General features: G+C 45.0%; 1 protein-coding gene across 4 annotated transcripts in view; it reads left to right on the forward strand.

Moving 5' to 3' along the window:
- Positions 1-23079, forward strand: part of LOC149351530 (tyrosine-protein phosphatase non-receptor type 1-like) — a 63427-nt gene that overhangs the window by 2307 nt on the left and 38041 nt on the right. For all 4 annotated transcript variants that reach the window (XM_089580898.1, XM_089580897.1, XM_089580895.1 and 1 more), the window contains exons 3-6: positions 4078-4178; positions 5354-5452; positions 6507-6644; positions 7799-8008. In XM_089580898.1, the coding sequence (XP_089437024.1) occupies positions 4078-4178; positions 5354-5452; positions 6507-6644; positions 7799-8008 (548 nt within the window). The remainder of the gene's footprint in view (positions 1-4077; positions 4179-5353; positions 5453-6506; positions 6645-7798; positions 8009-23079) is intronic.

Consider the following 23079-nt stretch of genomic DNA (forward strand, 5'->3'; position numbering starts at 1 on the left):
AGACATTTTGTATGCGACAGCCCCATGTACTCTTTAGCATGCTTTTACTGTTTTTGCTGTCATGAGGCAACAGATCATGTGATGTCATAAAGCTTTAAATAAGTTGGTTGGTAAATCGGTTTTTGAGAAAAGAAAATGGCGCATCTGTCTCACATATTCCAGTGGACACCCGAACCACACAGGAAGGAAGGGGTGCCATAGTAGGTCTCCAGAATAATTTCGACCACCTGGGGATCTTTAACATGCACTGACATCGTACAGCACACGGGCGCCTTTGCGTTTCGCCTCCATCAAAACGTGGCCGCCGCAGTCGGGTTCCCTCCCCATCCTCGTACCAATCTTTCGCCTTTTACGAAAGCTTTAATAACAGTATTAGTTTTCTGGGGCGCTGAAACATTTTCTCCTCTGACAGGATCTAGAATTGGATTCATTTTGGGGAATACTTCCATGCTGTGGGAGCTGCCATGGCACCTATCTGCCGATAGGTGGCAGGTTGGTTTTCTTGTCGTCGGTGGCCTGAAAGTCTGTAGCACTGCTACAGTATTGGGTTGTTGGTCTTAACGTTGTTTTTCGTGTAGTGTTGTTTAGCAACACAGTCTGCTGACTAGTTGGCTGATCGTCAGTGTCTGTGTTGCGTTGCCCTAGTGTGACAGCACCTTGTTCCAAGAAGCAACCATTTATCAGCTCATTATGAAGAAACTTGTTTGCTGTCAGGTGGTATTGTCTGTGAATATACAAGGTGTGGAAGCAGGTTTGAGTAATTTTTTAGTAACAGATGAAGCAGCAAATTTAGATTTGCAATGCTGTTGAGTAATCTGTGATGCCAAGAAGTAAACCTTCAGATTGGGTGCCTTATGCACTTATTGCCTTGCTTTGTGCACGTACGGAACATCCGACTGCTACTCGTGTATGTTTTCTACACAGGGCATTTCAACAGTGATGTTAAAAATGTTTTTTGCTGTCAAGAGATGCGTATGGAACATCAAACTGCTACTCATGTATATTTTCTACACAGGGTATTCCAACAGAGATGAAAACATTTAAAAATGTTTTTCGCTGTGAAGAGATTTTTTTTTTGGGCAATTTTAGCATCAGTGGTGGCGTATATCGGAACATATGAATTTAGTTAAAGGGTCAGTCTACTCACTGAGATGAGTGTATAAATAATGGCATATTCTGGTAGTTGGCACCCTATAACATCAATAACGAGGGAACTGCTCCCGGTTTAGGCAGGAATTTATATTTTATTTCGTCGTTAAAAGTCGCGTAAAAATGCATGGTGGCAACCCCAAACGTTCATTTTGTTCAAGCAAGTGGTAGTCTTTTTTTTGTAGAAGCATAAGTGAATATACTACGTACCGTTAGTATGCCCCAATGTCACAGAAACATACATTTCGTTCTAGTAAACTGTAGAAGGCGTACCGCTCGCTTTTTCTGTAATTCACATGAATATTTATAGTTATACGTACGCTAAACGCAGGCACTTTCCCACTTTTAGTTCAGCGTATGCTAGCAGAGACGCAAAAATAAACTCAGCCTATAGTGGCGTCATCTGGTTGTCAGGACGGGAACCATTGCTGTAAACAAGCAGACTCTCCACTTAAGCCTAGAAGTGGCAGAATCGTCACTCTAATTATTTAAATAAAGCGAATTTCTCACTTATACGTTTTCTTATGGGTGAGATGAGACTAAGCGAAAGACCGGCGCCCCATTTATGTCCAGTGAACGCACTGTAAAAGGCAGCAACAACGAGAATTCAGTCCGAAGCGAGAACTCCAGCTTTGACGGGCGCCGCCATGTTTGTCGCCGCGCGGCGGAAATCCAGTTGGTTGCCAGATGAGACTACCATCTCATACAGATGTGTTCTCACATCAATAAATTTTATTTTAAAATGTTCTACCGCACTTCTTGGCACCACAGCTGGCTAAACGGTAATTTGAGTAAAGAGCTATCGGTTGCCACAAAGAAAATATGGCCGATAAAATTCAGTAGACTGACCCTTTAAGTAGAGTCCTTTGTTTCTGGGTTACCCGTGTACTGTGCGATGTCATTGCACGTTACAGAACCCCAGGTGGTCGAAATTTCCGGAGCCCTCCACTACGGCGTCTCTCATAGCCTTAGGCGCTTTGGGACGTTAAACCCCATAAAACAAAACCTTGTTTCTGGGTTAAACCTGACTTTTCCGAATTTGTGCACTTCACAGATAAATTTAAACCCAGTCTCTTCCCAAAACTGCTTTCCCGTGAATTTTCTATTGCAAACAGGTGAACTGAGGCACTGTGTGGAAAGCGTCCTCTTCAGTAAACGTGTGTGAGAACAGTTTCTGCAGTTAATCATTGGCAGATAATCACCATTGCTCCTCTAGTCCGTGTTCTGAAGGCAAGGTTCGCTTGTGAAGGCGAACACTTGCCCTGAAAAGGAAGCCCTCAGGGTACAGGTTGGCATCTTAGTATTAAGCGGTATCTACTGACGATAGCACTGCTCTTGTGCCATTAGAATTTCAGATGGTAGCTGTGACATCCGAAAGATGTTTTTGTATTTAGAGAGTGCGCATACAAAAATGCGTACAAAAACTGGGATGAAATCTTTACCTTGTCGTTTTAATTCACTCCAGTTATTACTCTAGCCTTGTTCAAGAGCCATAATGGCAACAAATGCAGAAACAGCTAATACGTTGAAATTTCTTTATGCCTTACGGGACTTCAAGGCTGTCTCAACTCGTCTGTGACATCATAGTCGCTGTTTGGCTGTTGAAACTGGGACCGCAACAACCTGAGAGAAATAATTTGAATTATAAATTATTTACTGGACTTAGGTGAATTCTACGTAGCAATCCATCGTTATTGACTTCTTATGCATCATTCCAAAGAAAGTAAGCAGAATAAAATTTGTCTTTCTACTCCTTTACACCTCTGTAGGACAGCGGGACTCATGTTGTCCCACTTGCTTCCAGTGTCGACAAACTCGCAACGATGCTTCTATATACCGTATTTTTGTGTGCTGAAAAATCAAGGGAACCATTCAGGGTGTTTTTCTCTTTCGCTAATAGGTATTTTTGATGTTTTATGTGTTTTTAAAGGTCTGGTTGTAGTTAGACATGGTCCATACTGTTGGGAAAATTAAAAGTTAACAAATTGAGCTTTTGAGCCTTTCTGAGCAGTCATTTGCCTCATAGTACTTCTTGAAGCAATTTTCAATTCTAATGCAAGTTTTCTTATTATACGTCTAGAAGACTGAGGTACCGATACATACCACATTAAAGGTCTTTAGGCCCGTGTGCTGTGCGATGTCAGTGCACGTTAAAGAACCCCAGGTGGTCGAAATTTCCGGAGACCTTCACTACGGCGTCCCTCATAGCCTGAGTTGCTTTGGGACGTTAAACCCCGGTAAACCCATGAACCCTTTATACAATGTCATTGACACAGAGGTGCATCCTTTTTTTTTTACAAAACCAGTGGTCGAAGCGGTTGAAAGTGTTGTCATTCAATTTCTAGAGTAATTCTGAGTGCAATTTTACCATTTGTATGCATGTGAAACACGCATATGGCTTGCATTATGTAAAGGTTTCAAAAAATGGTGCCCGATTTTTACACCCTGAATTTTGGAAAATATAGAATCAAAATATAAAGAGTTCTTAATAAAATTAGCTTTCTAACTGGTGCATTCATGCATGGTTTTGTAATTTGAAATCTATAACTAGACATTGGTAAACGTCATATTTGTTCTTGGATTTCGAAAAATGTGATCCCGCTTTGAGCTGCTGTGTGAGGAGTTTCTATCCTTACATGTGTAGTAAACTAGGTGGACAAAAGTGCTTATAGCTATTATGACATCTGCTTGTAGTTCTGGGTTGTGGCATCCTTAGGTTGCCAAGTTGCTGTTTCATGTGCTGCGATAGCCAAAATGTCGTGTTGCTGTAACAAGCACTGCGACTTTTGAACAGGGATTGACATTCATGAATGTCTAGTCATGGATTCCCAATCACTGTGCAGTGCCTAACTGGAACAGACTTGCATTTTTGCTGAATTGCTCTATGGTACCAGAAACATTTCTTGAGTAATGCTTGTTATTTTATAGATGACCACAGCCGAGTCATTTTGAAGAGGGGTGACAAAGATTACATTAATGCCAGCCTGGTTAAAGTGAAGGCGGCTAATCGCACCTACATTTTAACTCAGGTGAGTTTAGGTGGTCCTTTCATTTGTCTAAGCAGCATTCCAAAAGTTGGCTGTTGCAGTTTTAAGGTGATTTGAGGCATATGTTGTAATGAAGTGCTGACGTAAATTTTTGATACTGGCTTGTGTTATTACTTTTCAGATTGCTGCAGTGTTGTAATTTCGTAAATCTTTAGTGGTTGTAGCATAGTAAAGAGGAGTATTGGGCGTTAGCCTTTATGATATTGTCTGATTTTTTTGTGCATAATGACTGTTGTAGCTGTACTTTTGTGATTTCCTGTTTTATTCAGTTGTAGAAAGAAAACTTGCAAGCTGTGGCTGCAAATGGGCAGTTGCGCTTACAGTGAAATGCCTCGGCTAATTTAGCCTCTGGTAAACCAGCAACAAAGATGTAGCTCCCGATGGATATGTTGGTTGTTGTCTACTCATTTTTATTAGAAACAATTGTTTGACACAAAGACATTGCATTACAACCTTGTTCTAGTTCGACACATTGTCTATGTGCATATGAGAGGTTCCAAGATATTTACACATGGCAATAAAACATGACTGCTGTGAGCACATGCCATTGGGTGTATATTGAAAGGAGTACTATGAGGTGTGTCCTTCCCCTTCGTTCAAGTCTGGGAACTCAGAATGTCATTTTTTTTTTATGGCTGCAGTGATAAACATGCCTTGTCCAGTGTCTTTTTGATGCTTATGACCACGACGTGATATACTATAGATGGCTTGCACAGATGTCGCATTGGCCACCATGTTGGTGGACCAGAAGCATGGTGAAAGCCTTTTTGTCCATGTAAACCGCTTATCGCCACCTGCCTCTGTGGAAACTTGTGAAAACCATGCATGGTCCACCATCATGGCACCCATGACTTCATGTGCGTGCCATCGTAGCACACTGTATGCAGTATAATTGAGCTAATGTGAGCACTAACAATTAATTGCGACAATTATAAAAGTTCATATTTTTATAATATATAATATCTGAGCAGCTCTGCACTGTGCCTGATTTTACTTGAATGTAGCGATGATTTAGCTTTTTAATGTGTGATGAGTTTAGTAAGCAAAAATGACTGTGTAATAGCTTAGATTCTGTACAACTTGTATTGAATGTTGCTACTGCTCTGTAGCTTGTGGAGCACTTCAAGACTGTCTCCATGCACTTTGCCTTGTTACAGGGTCCACTGCCATCAACCACAAGCCACTTTTGGCTTATGGTGTGGGAGCAACAGACCAAGGCCATTTTAATGCTTAACCGTATCATCGAGAAAAGCACCGTGAGTAAACTGCCTGCGTGCTTTTTCCTTGTTCAAGGGCCATAGCTCATCGGTTGCAAGGAAACTGTGGCACAGCCATAGCCACTTGATAAACAGAGCATGTGCAGCTTGATGTGCAGTCTGCATCACCCTTGTGTAGAGCGCTTGGGCGGCGCACATCCCTGAAATTATAGCCAGAACTCAGCACAGCTGCTAGATTCCGGAGACGACACTTGCACAGAAATGTTGTGAGATAGACACGCAAGCAAAGTAGGTACGAACACATTGCCTAGAAATGCTGCACTCTAATTTCAGTTTTTGTTGCCCCGTATGTATTCCTTGAGCGCTCTACACAAGGGTGATGCAGACTGTATGTGCTGGCAACAGTGTGAGAGCACCTAGCACTTCATGACACTGCTGTGGTGCTTCTGGCCAGGTTGGGGCATTGGTGTTGGCATGTAGAGATTTCAAACATACCCAATACAGTTAGTGGCAGTAATATTATGCTTTCTTGAAAGCAGCTGTAATTGAGGTATTATCGGAGCTACCTTACTGGAAATGCTGGTTTTATTTCATCTGCACTGGTCATGCAATGCAAAATTTGGTTTTTGCCCTTAGCCTGGGTCTGCCATCTCTTGTGCTTAATTTTAACCTTGCAAAGCAGCACACTTCTTGTCATTTCCCTCTGAATAATGTTACTGTAATCTGTTATGCTGGTATGCGTGTGAGGACGTCGATGGAAGCCTAGGCTTGTGAAGGATGCACAAACTGTTTTATTACTTGAACGTCAGAGGCGCGTATGTTGCATTTGCCGAATAATGGTCAGGGATGAAGGATAGTTGCCCAGTGTTGCTGGGCTACATGTCAGAAAATTGGTTTGATGTGTAATGGGCTTTCAAATTTTTTGATACCAGTTTTTTTTTTTACTGTTTTCCTGCCCTTATAGGATTGTTTATCTAGCAAAAGTAGTTGTTCTTAATTTTAAGAACTTTAAAAAGGAGTATGGTTGTTCAGACTCGGTGCTTTCATTTTTGCAAGCATGCCTGATAGAGGGTGACCAATTTTATCGTTGCAGGTGAAGTGCCATCAGTACTGGCCGGTCAGCCAAGATGAAGAGCTCGTGCTTTCTGGGGTAGGACTCAAAGTTGCCTTTCTTGGAGAGAAGCCAGCCACCAATTACACCGTCCGAGAACTTATGCTCACCGATCTTGAGGTGAGGGTTGTTGACTCTTGTGTTGTTTATGTTTTTGGGTTCTGTAACTGACAGAAACGCCAGTAAAACAAATTGGCACTGCAACCGATGTAATTGAAACTGTTGCATTTCTCTGATTAATCAGTCTTCCTGTGGCTGTGACATATGGGAGATTAATCAGTAATCTCCATCTGTCACAGCCACAGGAATTTTAATGAATCAGGGAGACATGAAAGTTTCCCTTATAATTGGTGTATTGGCCAGTATATTGAACTTTCAATGCGTCAATTTATTGAGATTCTCTTTGAATTGTGCACTTTTGTGTTCTGCCATGTGGTATGAAAAGGACTCAATGCATGACCAAGAAATTGACATAGGAAGATTCTTCATGTGGACAAAATGAAAATAAATGGTGTGCTCTGGGGCAGTTTTCAGGGGGGGGGGGGGGGGGGGGGGCACCGTTTCAACCAAAGTGTGAAATTACCAGAGGGGAAGTTCTTTAACGTGCTCTGACATCGCACAGCACACGGGCCTCTAGAATTTCGCCTTCATCGGCCGAATTTCGATGACGGCAAAATTCTAGAGGCCCGTGTGCTGTTCGATGTCAGTGCACGTTAAAGAACCCCAGGTGGTCGGTGTCTCTCATAGCCTGAGTTGCTTTGGGACGTTAAACCCCAATAAACCAAACCAAACCGAAACTGCATTGTCGGTTTCAGGCAACTTGTTAATGGTCTTTTGAACTATGTACACAAACCACTTCCATTTCTTAAATATGAACATGATCCATAAGCTGGAGGGTAGCTATTTATAATTATTGTTGTCTGTTTTGACTTTCTTGACATTTAAGGCAGATTAGAATTGTGTGTTCCTGTTGTGCAGTTGGTGCATTTTTTGCAGCTGCGGAATACCACAGTGCTTTTTGGTTGGACCACAAAACTTGTGCGTTTGTCACAAATGAAGGTGCATGTTTTGCGATGTGGCATTAACAAAATTTAGGCATTAAACATTTACTGTCAGGAGAGTAGTCAGTGATGCTAAGTGTCGGCATGTTACCGCTGCACCAGTGATGCTGCTGTGCACTGGAATTTCCGTCGTTGGAACGGGTCATAAAGTGGCAAAAATGGGGTTTATTGATGGGAAATGTGGCAGCTTAAATGATGTCCTTGTTTGTGCAGAGTGGTCAGAAGCGTGTGGTGCTGCACCTTCATTATACGACTTGGCCTGATTTTGGGGTGCCTGAGTCTCCAGCTGCATTCTTGGCCTTTCTGCAAGCCGTGCGAGAGTCTGGTGCCTTGGATGTTGATGTGGGCCCACCTGTGGTGCATTGCAGTGCGGGTATTGGCCGCTCGGGGACCTTCTGCCTTGTGGATTCTTGTCTTGTACTGGTGAGCATTTGTAGCTGTGCTGCCTTTTGTGTGCCCTGTCAAGGAAAAGGCATGTGTACTTTAATATTTTAAGAATTTTATGCTCTTTGAAGTTGCCCAAAATGGTTCATAACTCAAAATTATCAGTGAATAGCAATCTGTTCACTGTCAAATCTCATTATAGCAAACAGGTAAAAAACGTTAGAGATCACTGCGGCACCCGCATTGGAGAAATGCGTAAGCATGACGTCACACTTCATGATGTCACATAACATCACACCTTATGACGTCACACCAAGACGTCGATGTAACACTTCACTTTTCACATCAACTGAGAATCGTGACCCGAAGTCGATCACTTATCGATACCCTATCGATACTACAATTAATTCTTTCTTAAGTTCCATCAATTGCCCATCTGGGTTTTCAAACGCTTGCCGCGCTTCGTTTTCAAATTTGGTGCCACGCATTGGCTCTGCCCACACTTCCGGCCACGTGGTGCCACACTTCCGGCGTTTTCAAATTTGCACCACTTTTTCTCTGGCCCCGTGCACTTTTTGGACATTTTTGGCTCTAATTAACTAATTAACCCACCTTAACCCCCCCCCCCCCCCCCCTGCTCCCCATCTAGTGCCCCTCACTGGCCAAAAAAAAAGAAGATAACTACAATGCTGCAAACAAGGTGCATACCCGCTGCTGCCTCACCTCACATTATGTAGTTCCCCGCGGGTTGGCATGACGACGTGTGCACAGCTCAAAGCATTTAATGCATAATTGTGAAGCCAGCAGTCAGACGCAAACGGAGATACAGTTAAACCTGTATATAATGAAATTGAATAAAGTCTGGGAGATTTGGTTACGTTCAGGTTTTAGTTAGTTATGTGCAGTTCTCACTAGAAGACTCGAAAGGGCCATGCAGAACGGAAACCAAAATAAGAAATAAATGTAGGCGAAGTCACCTTGAAAATGTTTATAGGAAACCCCATTACTCGAAGTCATAAATATAAATGCGGAGAAACGTTTCGCAGCATCTGCTGCCATCACCTCCGCTGCAGCTTGTGCAATGCCGCTAGGAGTGGGGTGGGGAGGGTTTGGGAGGCAGGGGCACCATGGTTGAGCTAGAGGAGAGCGTGCACCTGCTTCTTCCAGCATCGGTCCAGCAGCTTCGGTCTGCCCACTGCTGTTGCCCCAGGAAACTACTCGTCGCTTTGCGTCACTGGCGCGCTTTGCGTCCCCGCTCCGCTGTCCCCCCACTCCCAACGCACGACAGACAGCTATCGGCTATCATGCGAGCAACCGTGCGGTGGCGATGGGCGCGTGCTGCTTGTGCCGTCTTTATTTGCTATGTCCTGTTATTTTATGCGAAAGCGTAAAGGCCCCGTGGTGCTGAAAAGCTGGTGTCGGCGTTGTCGGCAGTGTGGGTGAAAACTTGTGACTAGTCTTATCACAAGAGCCTGCTCTCATAGATGCTGCCAGCCATACCAGCAGCGCTTCAGAAACATCTGACCCCTCGGGTCTTTGGGTTGCGAGTGAGTCAGACATGCTGCCGCTACGCCATGCAGACATGTTCGTACGGCTTGGTTAAGGGGAGACGCGGGTTCCCATATTATAGGAAAATAATTGAAGCCTAATTAGTTAAATTCTTACGGGTCCTAAGAAATGACTTTAGTTAAATTCTTACGGGTCCTTAAGAAATGGCTTTAAAGAATCCTGGGAGACCCTGCTGTGTAGTTCAGACCCTGAGCTCTAGCTCCGCCTTGTCCGACTGGCTGAAGAGGCTGCTGAGACATGATCTCCCGGCCAGCATCTAAAGCGGTGTCCCCAGCCTAGTGTGGAGGGGTGGTGGGGGAATGCATTTGTTGGACAATAAAAGTTCTTTCCTCCTCCTCCTCCTTCTACATTTTCGTTTTCGATTGAAATGGGGCTGTAGCCAAAGACCTGCTATCTGGAGCTATGTTAATTATATTGTTGTTGAAGTACGTCATCATATAAAATGTTAAATTTTGTCCAAGCACCATAATTATGAAGTAAAGTTAGGTGACATTATGGTTCACAAAATTTGAAATGTTTGACTCAGCCAAACAAAAACAGCATAGCTCTACAGTTTAAGTTCTTTCTGATTTCAACGGTGTGAGGTTAATTGATGTTGCACTATAAAAACATAATAAAACTTCCGTAAGGCTAGTCATGTTTTCAAAAAGCACGAAGCTGAGAGAAAATCTCATTTGAAGTGTGCTCGCCATCCATTTGGAGGTCGTTGTGGAGGCCTCAGAAAGTGTCTGAATGCGGGTGCTCTAAGAGGATTTCTCAACAGCAAGTAGCATCAGGGCGTAGGGAAGAGCGCCAGCTTTCAAACAAAACCAAGGTGGTGACCATCGGGGACATGGTCATGGAAAGTGATGGGCGCGACGTCCTGCCGCATTTCGCTCCGAAATCACCATTTCCGGAGGCGAGTTATATAGGTTTTTAGTAGTTGGAGGGAGAACTTAGGCCTTGAAAATTTTAGGCAGGAACTTTAGAGTGCATTGATGATCCTGAATATACCATTTTTGAAAAATCGATATTTGCGCATTTTTCGATCTTTCTGATCAAAATGTGAAATTTTGAAATGATCAAAAAATGCGAAAATTTCGATTTTTCAAAAATGGCATATTAGTATTCAATAGTACCTACCTATGATGTTTCAAGGTATCATTTGACCTCCAACTACCATACCTTCGATATATTTGGCACTTATGAGGCGGCAAAATGTGAGCACGGAGCAAAATGTGGCTGAACTTCACGCCCGTTGTTTATCGCAATGGCGGCCCCGATGGCTGCCATCTTGGTCTTGTTCGAAAGCTGGCGCTCTTTCCTACATGCTGATGTTACTTGCTGTTGTGAAATCCTCTTAGAGCATCCGCATTCCACCGTTTTCTGAGGCCTCTACAATGATCTCAGAATAGATGAGCACACTTCGAATGCGATTTTCTCAACTCCGCATTTTTTTTTTTTTTGCTACATGACTACCCTTACAGAGTTTTCGTTATGATTTTATGGTGCAAATTCAATTAGTCTTAAACCGTTGAATTCAGATAGAATTGAACTATGGAGCTACGCTCTTCCTTTATGGCTCAGTCGAATATGTCAAATTTTCTAATCTGCAATGTCACCAAATTATATTTCTTGATTATGGTGCTTTGACATAATTGAACATTTTTATATAATGATATATATAAATAACAATATAAATACAGGGGTGGAAGTGCTGCGCCAATTGCGCCATGCTGTGCCAATTTGATCTCCTGCGCCAAGCTGCGCCTAAACGGCAATTTATGCCCATTGCAAGTATACAGAGCCAAATTTAGCTGAGTGTTATTGTCGGCTGGGCAACACTGGGCGCTCGCTACAAAACGGAAGCAACCGCATTCGCATCGACAGTTTCGTTAGCTTGTGCTTGTCGGCGCGGCTGTCACAAATGGCTTGTACAAGCATGAGCAAAAATAAGTACTTTTAACTATTATCTGGTAATATAACTTCATTGCGGCCGGTATTGTGAACTTACCTCAATAGCAAGCTGTGTTTATTGTGCAGAAAACGAGATACCAGGTTCACTCGCATATTTTGTGCACTTTTTTCAGTAATTAAGGGCTCCAAAAAGAGATGCGGAGATTTCGCGGACACTTCCTTAAAAAAACTTCACGAACGTCATAATGCGCATATATGTCCTACATTGTCGCGCATACGTCGACTCCCACTCGCACCTCTCGCTGGTAAAAAAAAAAAAAAATTCCATATACAGGTCGACGCAACCCCCGTCACCCCGCGATGGTATGACGCCGCGTGCTCAGCTCTAAGCAATAAACGTGCAGCGATACAATCGCAGAGCCAGTGAAGATAAACGGCGCTAAAACGGCGTCTTCGCGATAGGCCCGGCTGACTAGTGGCAAACCGAACCGCCAGCGGTTCGTTTGTTTAGAATTTTGGACACCTTGTCCTGGAAAACAACCGCCGGCGCGCGAATATAATTTCGTTTACCGGAGCTAATTTAACAAACGAATTACGAACTCCTTACACGTGGAACTGCGAGGGAATGGGCAGCGGGCTTTCTACCCGTCGTGCTCGCACCTCGCACACAGCAGTTACGAAATTGCTTTGACTTGGCCTGGCCAGTTACGTGGTTACGTCTTCACAGTGGTGCGGCCGGCGTCCCCTCGCTGCTCGCACCTTTCACAGCCATACACGGCAAGGCGTTTGCGCCGTTTTTCCACAGCCTGCCTTGCATGCACCCGTGTGTACGCTGGTGCATTTTTTTTTCATATATGTTTGGGTAATAAATTGTGGGTGCGCAATTAAGGGGGGATGAGGGTCTTGAAAACTTTTTTTTATTTGTTAACATATCTTTCTAAAACTTAGCACCTGGATTTATCATTGAATGCTGATTTCAAATATGCATTTAGATTTCAAACATCTCAGCTGGAAGGAAATACAGTCGAACCTCGATGTAACGAACCTCAATGTAACGAAATTCGCGATGTAACGCATTTTTTTCATTTCCCAATCACTTCCCCATTGAAAACCATGTATTTTTTTTCGCGATTTAACGAAGTAATTTTGCTCCGCACTTTCGATGTAACGAAGTCCTTGCGCATCGCATGCATGTGCCAGGAGCTACCTTGACAATCGAATGAGAGCTAAAAGTTTAGCCGAGACGAAACGCAGCTTGTATTTGCCCTTTTACGCGCCAATTTTGCCGGCAGTGTGCGAGAACGTACCGCCGCGCCATCTGTCGTGCGCATACAAAGCCCGCGGCATGGAAGTTTCAAGACGCGCCGCGCCATGACGCCACTGGCGAGCTGTAGACTCTGAACGTGAAAGCGCAAACCGGAATTTTCTTGCAGCGTCCGTTCGTTTTTTTTTTTTTTTTGCGTGCGATGTCCTCGTAGGCGAGTGGCGAAGGGGGTAGAGGGGAGGCGTGGCGTGGGAGGCGCGCGCGGTGCATTCTGGGTGGGCGGCTTCGGCGCGCTCTCGGCGCGGCCCGCGCGAAATGCAGCCGGCTGCATGGCTTCGGCGCGCTCTCGGCGCGGCCCGCGCGAAATGCAGCCGGCTGCATTCCGCGTCAGAGCGCGCCGGTAGCCGCCGAACACGCTGGCGATCGGGCGCCGCTGTTTCGCGGACGTGACGTCGCCGTGCCGCGCGCGCACGCGCGCTCGCGCTACGTCGGAGTATAACCGCGCCGCGAGCACAATCCCACCGCGCTGGCGTGAGCGATGCGAACATTTTTCTTTATTTTTCTCTGATGCGTCCCCGGCTGCAAATGTTCAATGCTGATGATGATTAGAGTTCCTGTATATGCTACCAAAGGTAGCAGAGTTGCGCGTCTGTTTTCCCTCGCCGCTCCGAACGCCATTCGCCGAGAGGCGGTCACATGATTTTCGTGACGTCGTGTGTTCTACCCTCCGCGGAGAAGCTGACTTCACAGGTGCAGCGCCGAGCGAGCTGTCAGCTCGACGCCTCATGTGTGCCCGCGCCGTCGGCTACATTCATTTGTTTTCCGTGCACACCTGTGGCGTCAGGTTTGGTGTTCTGAAGTGGCAGTGACGGATGCACTCGTCAGCTATGACTGGGTGCAGTGCGCCAAACTGCAGCAATCGCACAGGGAAACGGCAAAGCGTTTTACGCAGTGCCATGTGAGAGGTCGGCGGCCGAAGTGCGTCGGCGCCTCAAGTGGCTCTTGAGAATGAACCTCTCCTGTTTGCGGCTTTGAAAGGCTTACAGTACTAATGAATAAATAAAAATTTCTAACATGTTTCACGATCTACCAGTGCCATCACAACCAACATTTGCCTGTTTCGACAGCAAGATCAGAATTGTATTGGTAAAAACATTTTTCATCTGTCGACATTTGTTTACCTTGAACAAATCACTAGTTTTTTTTCTAACTTACACACATTATCAAATAAGGAACAGGCAACGAAAATCTTGTTTGTCTATATCTTTCACTTAGTGTCCTTTTATGGATACTAGTTTGAGCCTATACCTGTGCCTCGAAGCAGTATTTGTAGCATATCACTGCATTAAAATTGTACAGAATTTACAGTCTGCATCTGCAACTCTTTGGCCCTTCACTAGGGCAGGCTCTGCTTACTCTACTGCTGCTTCGATCCTTCTGTAGTGATGGTTCGAGGTGAAATATAAGGGACAATGAATGTTCAAGAAGCAAATTACATGCAAAGTTTTGCTACATTTCGATGCCAGTCTCACCTGCATAAACATTTAATTTGCCTATGCAGCCGCTGCGGTGGCTTAGTGGATATAGCTCTCGGCTGCTGACCCGAATGACGCGGGTTCGATCCCGGCCGCGGCTGTCGAATTTCGATGGAGCCGAAATTCTAGAGGCCATGTACTGTTCCCTGTCATAGCCTGAGTCGCTTTGGGCAGTTAAACCCCCCTAAACCATTTGTCTGCCTACGCTATAAAGTATTGTTCTTAGTAAAAATGCCCTTAAAGGGACTATGAAACAAATTAATTGAGATTACGTAAAGATAGGCAATCCATCACTCGTCACCCCAGCGAAAGAATTTTCGAGCTAGCATGAATAACAACGAAGTTATAGACGATTAAAAATCACGCTCCTCCTCTCCCCCCTCAACTCATACGCGCGGAGCACCAAGAAAAAATAAAGAAAACAGCTCCGGGACTGGGCACCGCCTATGAATACGTCATTCGCTGACGTTCGGTTTACGGCTTCCGGTTGTCGCACTCCCGAGGAGCAGCGTGCGTCGGCAGCGTCTCTCCGGTCTCGGCGCTTTCTTTGCTCCCGAACTCCTGGCAGAAAGAGGCGGCAGAGGTAAATTGGAAACATATGCGTGAAGGCAATGCCCTGGCCCGCGCTTGCCCGAGGGGGTCGCGCGGCGCCTCGAGCAGACGATTTTCACCGCTACCGGAAGTGTGCCCGTGACGTCGTAGCTGCCGCGGCTCGAGCGAATGACAGCGTGTGGTGGCCTACCGACGTCATGGGACTAGTGACGTCTGTTTTCCCGGTTTTGGTTTCAAAATCGCTCCCTACGAAGACACCAATCGGCCCGCGAATTTTAAAAAACGCGATTTTTAAAAAGCCATAATAAATTGCCGGCTCAGTTCCGAAGACTCATACTTGGTGTTAGTGCTTCTGAGCGTAACTTCTAACATTTACAAGCGTCTTTTAATTCTTTTCATGGTCCCTTTAAAAACCATCTAAAAAAGGATTAAGTGAGAGATGTGACGATTGGATAGGCAAAAATGGCATGTAAACAAGTGTCGCAAATCTTGATGCCGCGAATAATTTCAGCTAGAAGACAGCAAATCAGCCTATAACCCCGGCTTTAAAAAAATCCAGGAGTCGCGAAATGTTTTGATACTGCGAACTAAGCCGAATCTACGAAGAAGGAGTACAAAAATGCAAAGTGGAACATTAAATTAGTTTTTCCGAGCAATAAGGATGAAGCAGGCACGAAAACCTACCACAGTAATCAACAACTATTGCAATTTAATAACTAAGGTGAAACGATAGTGCTTTTCGATAAAAAATGAGGAAAGTTAAATAAGATCTACGTGTAAGAGTACTTTCAAGGTCCTTTAAAGATCCGAACTATCACTGCATTTAGCAACGGGGTACATTTTGTGAAATGTGTTGGGCAAGCAATTGAGTGTTAATTTTTTCGTTATGTCAGACTCGCCTCGTTCAATGCATTCCCGTTGCTTTAGTCTGCTTGCCTACAACAAGTTGCACAATTATTTTAATGTGGTTCTAGAGAGATGCGTTTTCGTATTTTCCGCGCATAACTCGTATACAGAACACACGGCTGTGCTAGTTGTGAAAAAAGGTAATTCATCGCTATACTCTTTTTGTTCTTAAGACGTGCACGCAGGAAGACAGGATGGGCCAGACGCTGTCTCATCTGGAACGGAACTGCTTGTTCTTCTGAAATTACTAGTTCCAGACAGAAAAAAAAAACTCGCAGGCCGTTTCCAGTCTTTTTTTGTCAGTTTGTCATGATTACGATTTGCTGTTAACCTTTGGCGATTTTTTTTTTCGTGCTGTATGCACACCCTGGGCAAATCACAGATTAGTTTTCAGCGTTACGTTTAAAAACTTGCCATCAAGTCAATCTATTTAAAGGAGAAAAAAAAAAGCCCAAGCGCCCTACACAGCGAGCTACGCAGCCCCTGTACGTACGAGAAGTGGCTTTCCCGCAGAGCTTAGAACATGATGGCGGACCTTCGCGCAACTCTGCTCCCTGCGGGAGCATATACAGGAACTCTAATGATGATATACCAGTAGCGACATCTTGTGGCGGCTTTCAGTACTAGGCGCTGCGCTCGTTCTTTTGCTATGCGCACACGGAGAAAAATGATGCCGTCGCGGTGTTTGCTATCACTCATGCTCCTGATGTAGAAAAAAACATCCGGTGCCTTTGTTAGCGATACTATTACTCGATTTTCTTGTGTATTTCCTCAATAAGTGATTTACAAGTTCCCATCAACAAGCAGTGTTCCTGAACCAGTTATACTTTATTTTGACAGCTGAAACATGGGAACCTCGACGTAACGAAATTCGCGATGTAACGAAATTTTCGGCTGCAAGTAGGACTTCGTTATATCGAGGTTCAACTGTATATGGCAAAATAAAATATCCTAATTAGGTCATTTCTTACGGGCCTTTTTAGTAATTTATCAGTTAAATAAACATTTTTAAAGAATACGCAGACATTTGCAAAGGCCCAAAGCACATCCTAAAGCTAACAGAATGTCTACAAACTAATTTTGTTGATCATAAATAAACAACAAAGTCAGAAAGAAAAAATGACGTGGCGGTAATTAGCCCACACTTCGCCTAATTGCTCATATATTATGTTTAAAGGAAAAAAGAAAGCTTTAGCATGTGCTTTGGGCCTTTGCAAATGTCTACTTATTCTTAAAAAGTCATTCTTTGACTGATAAATTACTATAAAGGCCCGTAAGAAATTGCCTAATTTAAATGTTATTTTGTGATAAATTTTCTTCCAGGTGAGACATTTGAAATCTAAATGCATATTTGAAATTAGCATTCTATGATACACCTGCATGCTATGTTTCAACAAGTTATGTCGAAAAATAAAAAACAAGTTTTCAAGACCCTCATCCCCCCTTAAGCGAGGGCACAAGTTATGCGAGTAAATAGGGTAAGTTAGCCCCCTCGTTGGTTTGGCTGCGCAATTTTCCGAATTTTAAAATCCATCGGTTGGCGGGTATTGATTCATTTTGTTTTTGGTTCTGACATAGTATATTCGAGATTCTGCTGCACTGTTTTGACGGTTTGGTTGTGGCTATTAAAAAGTTATGCAGAACTGAAAGGCTTTAAAGTTTACTAAGCAAGTCCTGTCGCTCGAATTCTCGGCGCATTGTTCTGTGACAGAATCAGGCGAACAGTGCAGGTCTGTTTTCCTTATAGCTCTCACTGGCATGATACAATTAAGTGGATTGAGTGGCACAAATTTTGGTATGAAACCTATTTGCACTCTTGTTTCTGTGGTGAGCGAGCTGACACTTGTTGCTGGTTTTGTTTTTAAGGTTTAACGGCAATATCTTTGTATTCTATATGGCAGTAGCTAGTTCTAGTCCATTTTGCTTCTAGTCATTATATTTACCGCAAGCCAATTGCCATCTGTGATCCATTTTTCACTTTTTTTCTCTGATACATCCAGTAGTAAACCAGTCTGAAACAGTTTACCGTAATTGTCTCGGCTAATGCTTTACCACTAGGGTCATAGTCACATATGTGGTGTTTTTGGAGTGAAGTGCTCTGGGTTTGTTTAATACAAATAAAACTATCCCCATTATGTTTTTTTTTCTGAACTGAAATTGTTAATAGCTAATGTACTGCAACTACTGTTCGTAATAGCTGCCACATGTCTTTTTTATGAACCCTAGCAAATATCTTCAGACCAATTGCTGTCCTTTTAATTAATTCTGGCCTGTGGGATCCGTGATCAATATCTATGCAGTTTTTGGACTAGTTGCAAACAAAATTGCTCTCAGTTGCATTTAAATGTCGCCAGTCTGCTCCAAAAGTGCTCCGAAATAGCCTAAGAAGTGCTCCAAACCTGCTCCAAAATAGGAATTTTGCTGCTCCAAAGCTGCTCCAAAATGAGACTTTTGCTGCTCCCGTGCCTGCTCCAAAAACTGGAGCCTGCTTCCACCCCTGTAAATAGCATAGCTCTGCAAGGTAGGCCTTTGGCTGCAGCTTCATTTCAGTTGAAACCAAAAAACGTGGAAGGAAAGCAGCGTAATTAGCCGTAAGAAATTACCTAATTAGGCTTGAGTTATTTTTCCACAACGGAACTAATTGAGATATACTGAAACTAACTACATTTTTGAAAACGGGAAGAAATATGTATACACACATAATTTCATTATTATATCTCTAATAATGATAATTTCCATTTTAAGACCCGCGTCTCCTCTTGAGCGGAGCTTGTGTGGTCTTTCACATAATGATTGTGAAAGAGGAATGTCTGTGTGGGCAAGAGGAAAAGCTGTCGCGTCATATCCTTAAAGGGACTATGAAACAAATTAATTGAGATTACGTAAAGATAGGCAATCCATCACTCGTCACCCCAGCGAAAGAATTTTCGAGCTAGCATGAATAACAACGAAGTTATAGACGATTAAAAATCACGCTCCTCCTCTCCCCCCTCAACTCATACGCGCGGAGCACCAAGAAAAAATAAAGAAAACAGCTCCGGGACTGGGCTCCGTTCATGAATACGTCATTCGCTGACGTTCGGTTTACGACTTCCGGTTGTCGCACTCCCGAGGAGCAGCGTGCGTCGACAGCGTCTCTCCGGTCTCGGCGCTTTCTTTGCTCCCGAACTCCCGGCAGAAAGAGGCGGCAGAGGTAAATTGAAAACATATGCGTGAAGGCAATGCCCTGGCCCGCGCTTGCCCGAGGGGGTCGCGCGGCGCCTCGAGCAGACGATTTTCACCGCTACCGGCCCGTGACGTCGTAGCTGCCGCGGCTCAAGCGAATGACAGTGTGTGGTGGCCTACCTACGTCATGGGACTAGTGACGTCTGTTTTCCCGGTTTTGGTTTCAAAATCGCTCCCTACGAAGACACCAAATGGCCCGCGAATTTTAAAAAACGCGATTTCTAAAGAGCCATAATAAATTGCCGGCTCAGTTCCGAAGACTCATACTTGGTGTCAGTGCTTCTGAGCATAACTTCTAACATTTACAAGCGGCTTTTAATTCTTTTCATGGTCCCTTTAAAGGCAGAGCTCAAGTGTCCCTCAATTTTCCGCCACTCTTGAGCATGAACTTTTGTAATGCCATGTGGTATGACGTCCCAAAAGGGCAAGCAGTGGAGATGCGCAGACGGTGCTGGTGCATGACGCGTTGTGTCAACTGCTCGTTGAGATCGTAGGCATTCCTCTCAGGTCAATTCGCTCTTTATTGTCATGAAATTTTCCTGCCAAATTTCGTAACTTAGCACAAGCTAACAGTTATTCGACATAGCGAGTTCGCTGTGTCAAGGTCAACCAACCCAACACCTTTTTTACTTGCAGGTCTCATATATACGAGCTTCAATGGGGGCGGCGTTAGGGAATTGAGAAACTTAGTAACATTGAGGAATGCACTATATGGAGATCTGTTACATCCAGTTTTAACTGTAAAAGGCGGTCAAAATTTTGGGGACATTTGAGCTATGCCTTTAAGGTGGCGGTCCCACTCTGACGGTGAGCGGGAACCATTTTTGGCGATATTTGTACGTCGACTGTACCTCGCTCGTTCGCTTCATAAATATGGTTCAGATATCTCCGAAAAGCTAGTTTTCTCTGCTTTTAAAAGATGCATTTGGTTTAACGGTAGCTGCAGATTTGTTTCAACTGTAAAAGAAAACGCAAAGATGAAAACTGGCAGTTGAGCTCAACTTGTCTCAGGAAATGCAAAATTGTGAAAAACCTCTTGCACCTAGAGAAATATCTTTCGAGATACTTTGAGATGTGATGCTAGTGCGCATATTTAAGCATGTAGAAGTGCGTGTATAGATTAGTTTATTAGCCACGCTTGTTTGAAAATCATAGAAAACAGAACAATGTAATCTACAATAACTTTTGGGATATGCATTGCATTGCGGCGAATTTTTGTACAATTTGAGATCGTCTAATCGCTCATCCATTCTGAAAATTTTATGCATTTGCCTTGTTTAGTTTAAAAGTTATTCTTGATCAAAGTTAGCGTTTTTTCGAAATAGTTAAAAACGGAATGCAATACTGTTCAGGTAACCAGCACGTGGCAGTTGTGAGATTTTGCGTGAAGAAACTTAATACTTCGCTCTACGCGGCTAAGCATCGCCTTTACTCTACGGCTTTTGGGGAATGCGCAATGTCTAGTTGATTTTAGCTACCTTTTTTGTTCTCCTTATGAAGGGCACAAGCTCTTGAAACGTTCCGCGGCTTCTTTTTTTCTGGCAAATATACTCTTAAAATGTCGGTCTCTCATTCTTTTAATCAACTTGTAACAATTGCCAACAATAAAGTCCACAGAATACAAACGATAATAGCAATAACGCAGAGACATGCGATAAATGTAGATAAATGTAGTAAGTAGCGCCATCTACACACATGCACGTGTACTAAATAATCAAAGTTCAAAAAAATAACGAGTGTGGCGCTGCCAAACATTTACAATCAGGAGGTGTTCACGAGAGGGAACGATATCTCTACGATGTTTGCACGTTTCCCTCGATTTTGCCCTATGTAGTGTGTGTCGAACTTCCAAGCAGATTTTCGCCATATTGCTTTGCTGGATTGTTTTGTAGCGTAAAGCTAGTAAAGCCACACTACGCGGGTCAGAGCCGAGTTTTGCGCGAGTGTGCTGCCGCCTGTTATGCGCATGCGCGAGAACCGCGTGACGTCACGAGAGGCGCAGGTCCGCAGGTCTCGCCACAGCCGGTGCGAGCTCCTCGCTGCCGGCGCCGCCGGCGTGCGCTCCTCTCCGACGCGTGACATCGTGTTTACGACAGTTGCGCCGCGCGCTACTGCGCATGCGCGAGGAGGGTGCGCGGAGAAATGACGGTCGCGCTCAACCTGTACGCTCTGGTGAGCTAAGGAGAATCGAGCAGCTGCCAAACGGCGCAGAAGACTGGAAAATGTAAATTCTTCCGATCCCGAGGTTGTCCGATATCCAGGCATAGCAGAGCTAAGCCACTGCCAATTTTTTTCACCTGACGCTACGAAACGCATTCTGGACGTCGTATTATTTTTCGAGGACAGCTTTGGCATTACTAAAGCGACAGGAAAGGGAAGAGACAGGCTTTCGCTTCGTGTTGCCGGTTGTTCGTTGTTCCGGCTAGCGCTGTGGAGGGGAAGTTAGAGAGCGCTCGATTCGCCTGCACTCACTGCACCAGTTCGGCAAAGTTCCGCGGCAGCGGCGGTGCGGCGAGTGTGTACCGCTAGTTCCGGCACTTTGAGCGCAGTTTGGCACATGTCTGCTTCCAAAACGGATGGTCGAGTGCAGGCCTGGTCGTCGCTAGCCTTTGCGATGCCAATGAATTGCAGCCAGCTGTTCACAGCCTACATCAGCGGCAGCCAACATCTCGTATCTCATGAAGAAATGTGCAAACAGCACATCACAATAACATGTTGCCATGAACCAGCCTCGATCCGTTTCTTCGGAGAACTCGAGCAGCGTTCTAGCTTGTCGACGAGTGAAAGTTACTTGAGTCTCCGCCGTTTATCACAACCCGCAAACCATCATCTGCTTCCATGGCGGCTGCACTATTTCAGCACTAACCATGGAGCAGGTGCAGTTTTCCTGAACTAGACCCACACTTCTTTCAAACGAATGCCGTGGTTCAGAGGGCGCCATGCTCCTCCGCTGAAATGAATCCATGTGGTATATAAGTCGGGTACAACTCAAGAACGAAGCAGCACATGCCCATCAAAGGAGACCGCTTAGCCAAGCGCGTCGACCGAACAGTTTTCTGTTCGGTCTCCATAGGTGCGCCGCGAAAGCACCGGTGGAGACTGAAGCCGCCACGACCGTCTGTTGCCGAATATGGCCCCACCTGTAACATTCAGCGCTTTTGCGCAAAAGACGCTCTCGCGCGGACATATGAGAAAGGTGAGCACCCCAGCCCTCTCCCCCCCCCCCCTCCCTCTTTAGTGGCCAGCGCAGCTGAGACAATAAACGGGGGCACCACACCTTCGCCTTTCTCCCTGTCTTTTCCCCTGCTCCAGCTCAGGTGCTCCTAGAGACGATGGCAGATGCCGGGGCAGCAAAATATTTTCCTTTCTTTTTGGGTTATTATTTTTTTAGGCTTATCCCGAACAAAGGATATCCACCGTCGGCGACACGGGGACAAAGCGCCGACTCCTTCGTTCTCTTTCGCAGGCTTGTCTGCATGCACAGCCACACAAATCGACGTGATTGGCTGGAGAGCTCCGTCTGAGTTGCGTGTGCCGCTTCGTTCTTTTGTTGTAACCGACTATAGTGCTGAGAAGTCCCCTTTTCGGGAACTGGCACAAAGGACCGCCCCCTCCCCTTGCTGCGCGTCCCTCCTGCAGGCGGGGTAGACTAGCGCCGCAGGAAAAGGAATTCTCGGAAAATGATTACAAGCACGTTATAAGCGGTGTTTACATGACGGGCTGAGTTGAGGATTTGAGCTGAAAACCGGTTACTGGGTTCATGTAAACGAGTCGGGTCCGGGAGTCGAGGGGGCGAGTCCAGTCAACTCCGCTGCAGGGGGTGGGTTGACTCACTCGACCCCAACAGCAGATAGCACGTAAACCGGTCTGAGTCTGGTTAGTGGAAGGGGAGGGGATAAATGCGAACCTGTTATTCTCTTGCGCCGTTGCGCCTCCGAGGCAGCCGTGCATGCCGCAATCTTCCAGGCTGCCACTGCCCTTTCCCGCTGCGCCGCTCGACGCTTGGTGCCGCTGCTGTTGAACAGGTCGCGACTCGCTAAAATCGAGTTCATGTAAACATGCAGTCATGTTGGGCTGACCTTGCTCAACTCGATCTCCTGGCTCGACCCGCCGAAGTCGGGTTCATGTAAACGAGGCTATAGTTGCCTGACAATAGACGGTGT

The sequence above is a fragment of the Amblyomma mixtum genome, chromosome 3 (genome assembly GCF_055824585.1).
Source record: "Amblyomma mixtum isolate Tamu chromosome 3, ASM5582458v1, whole genome shotgun sequence".
In the NCBI taxonomy this organism is placed as follows: domain Eukaryota; kingdom Metazoa; phylum Arthropoda; class Arachnida; order Ixodida; family Ixodidae; genus Amblyomma; species Amblyomma mixtum.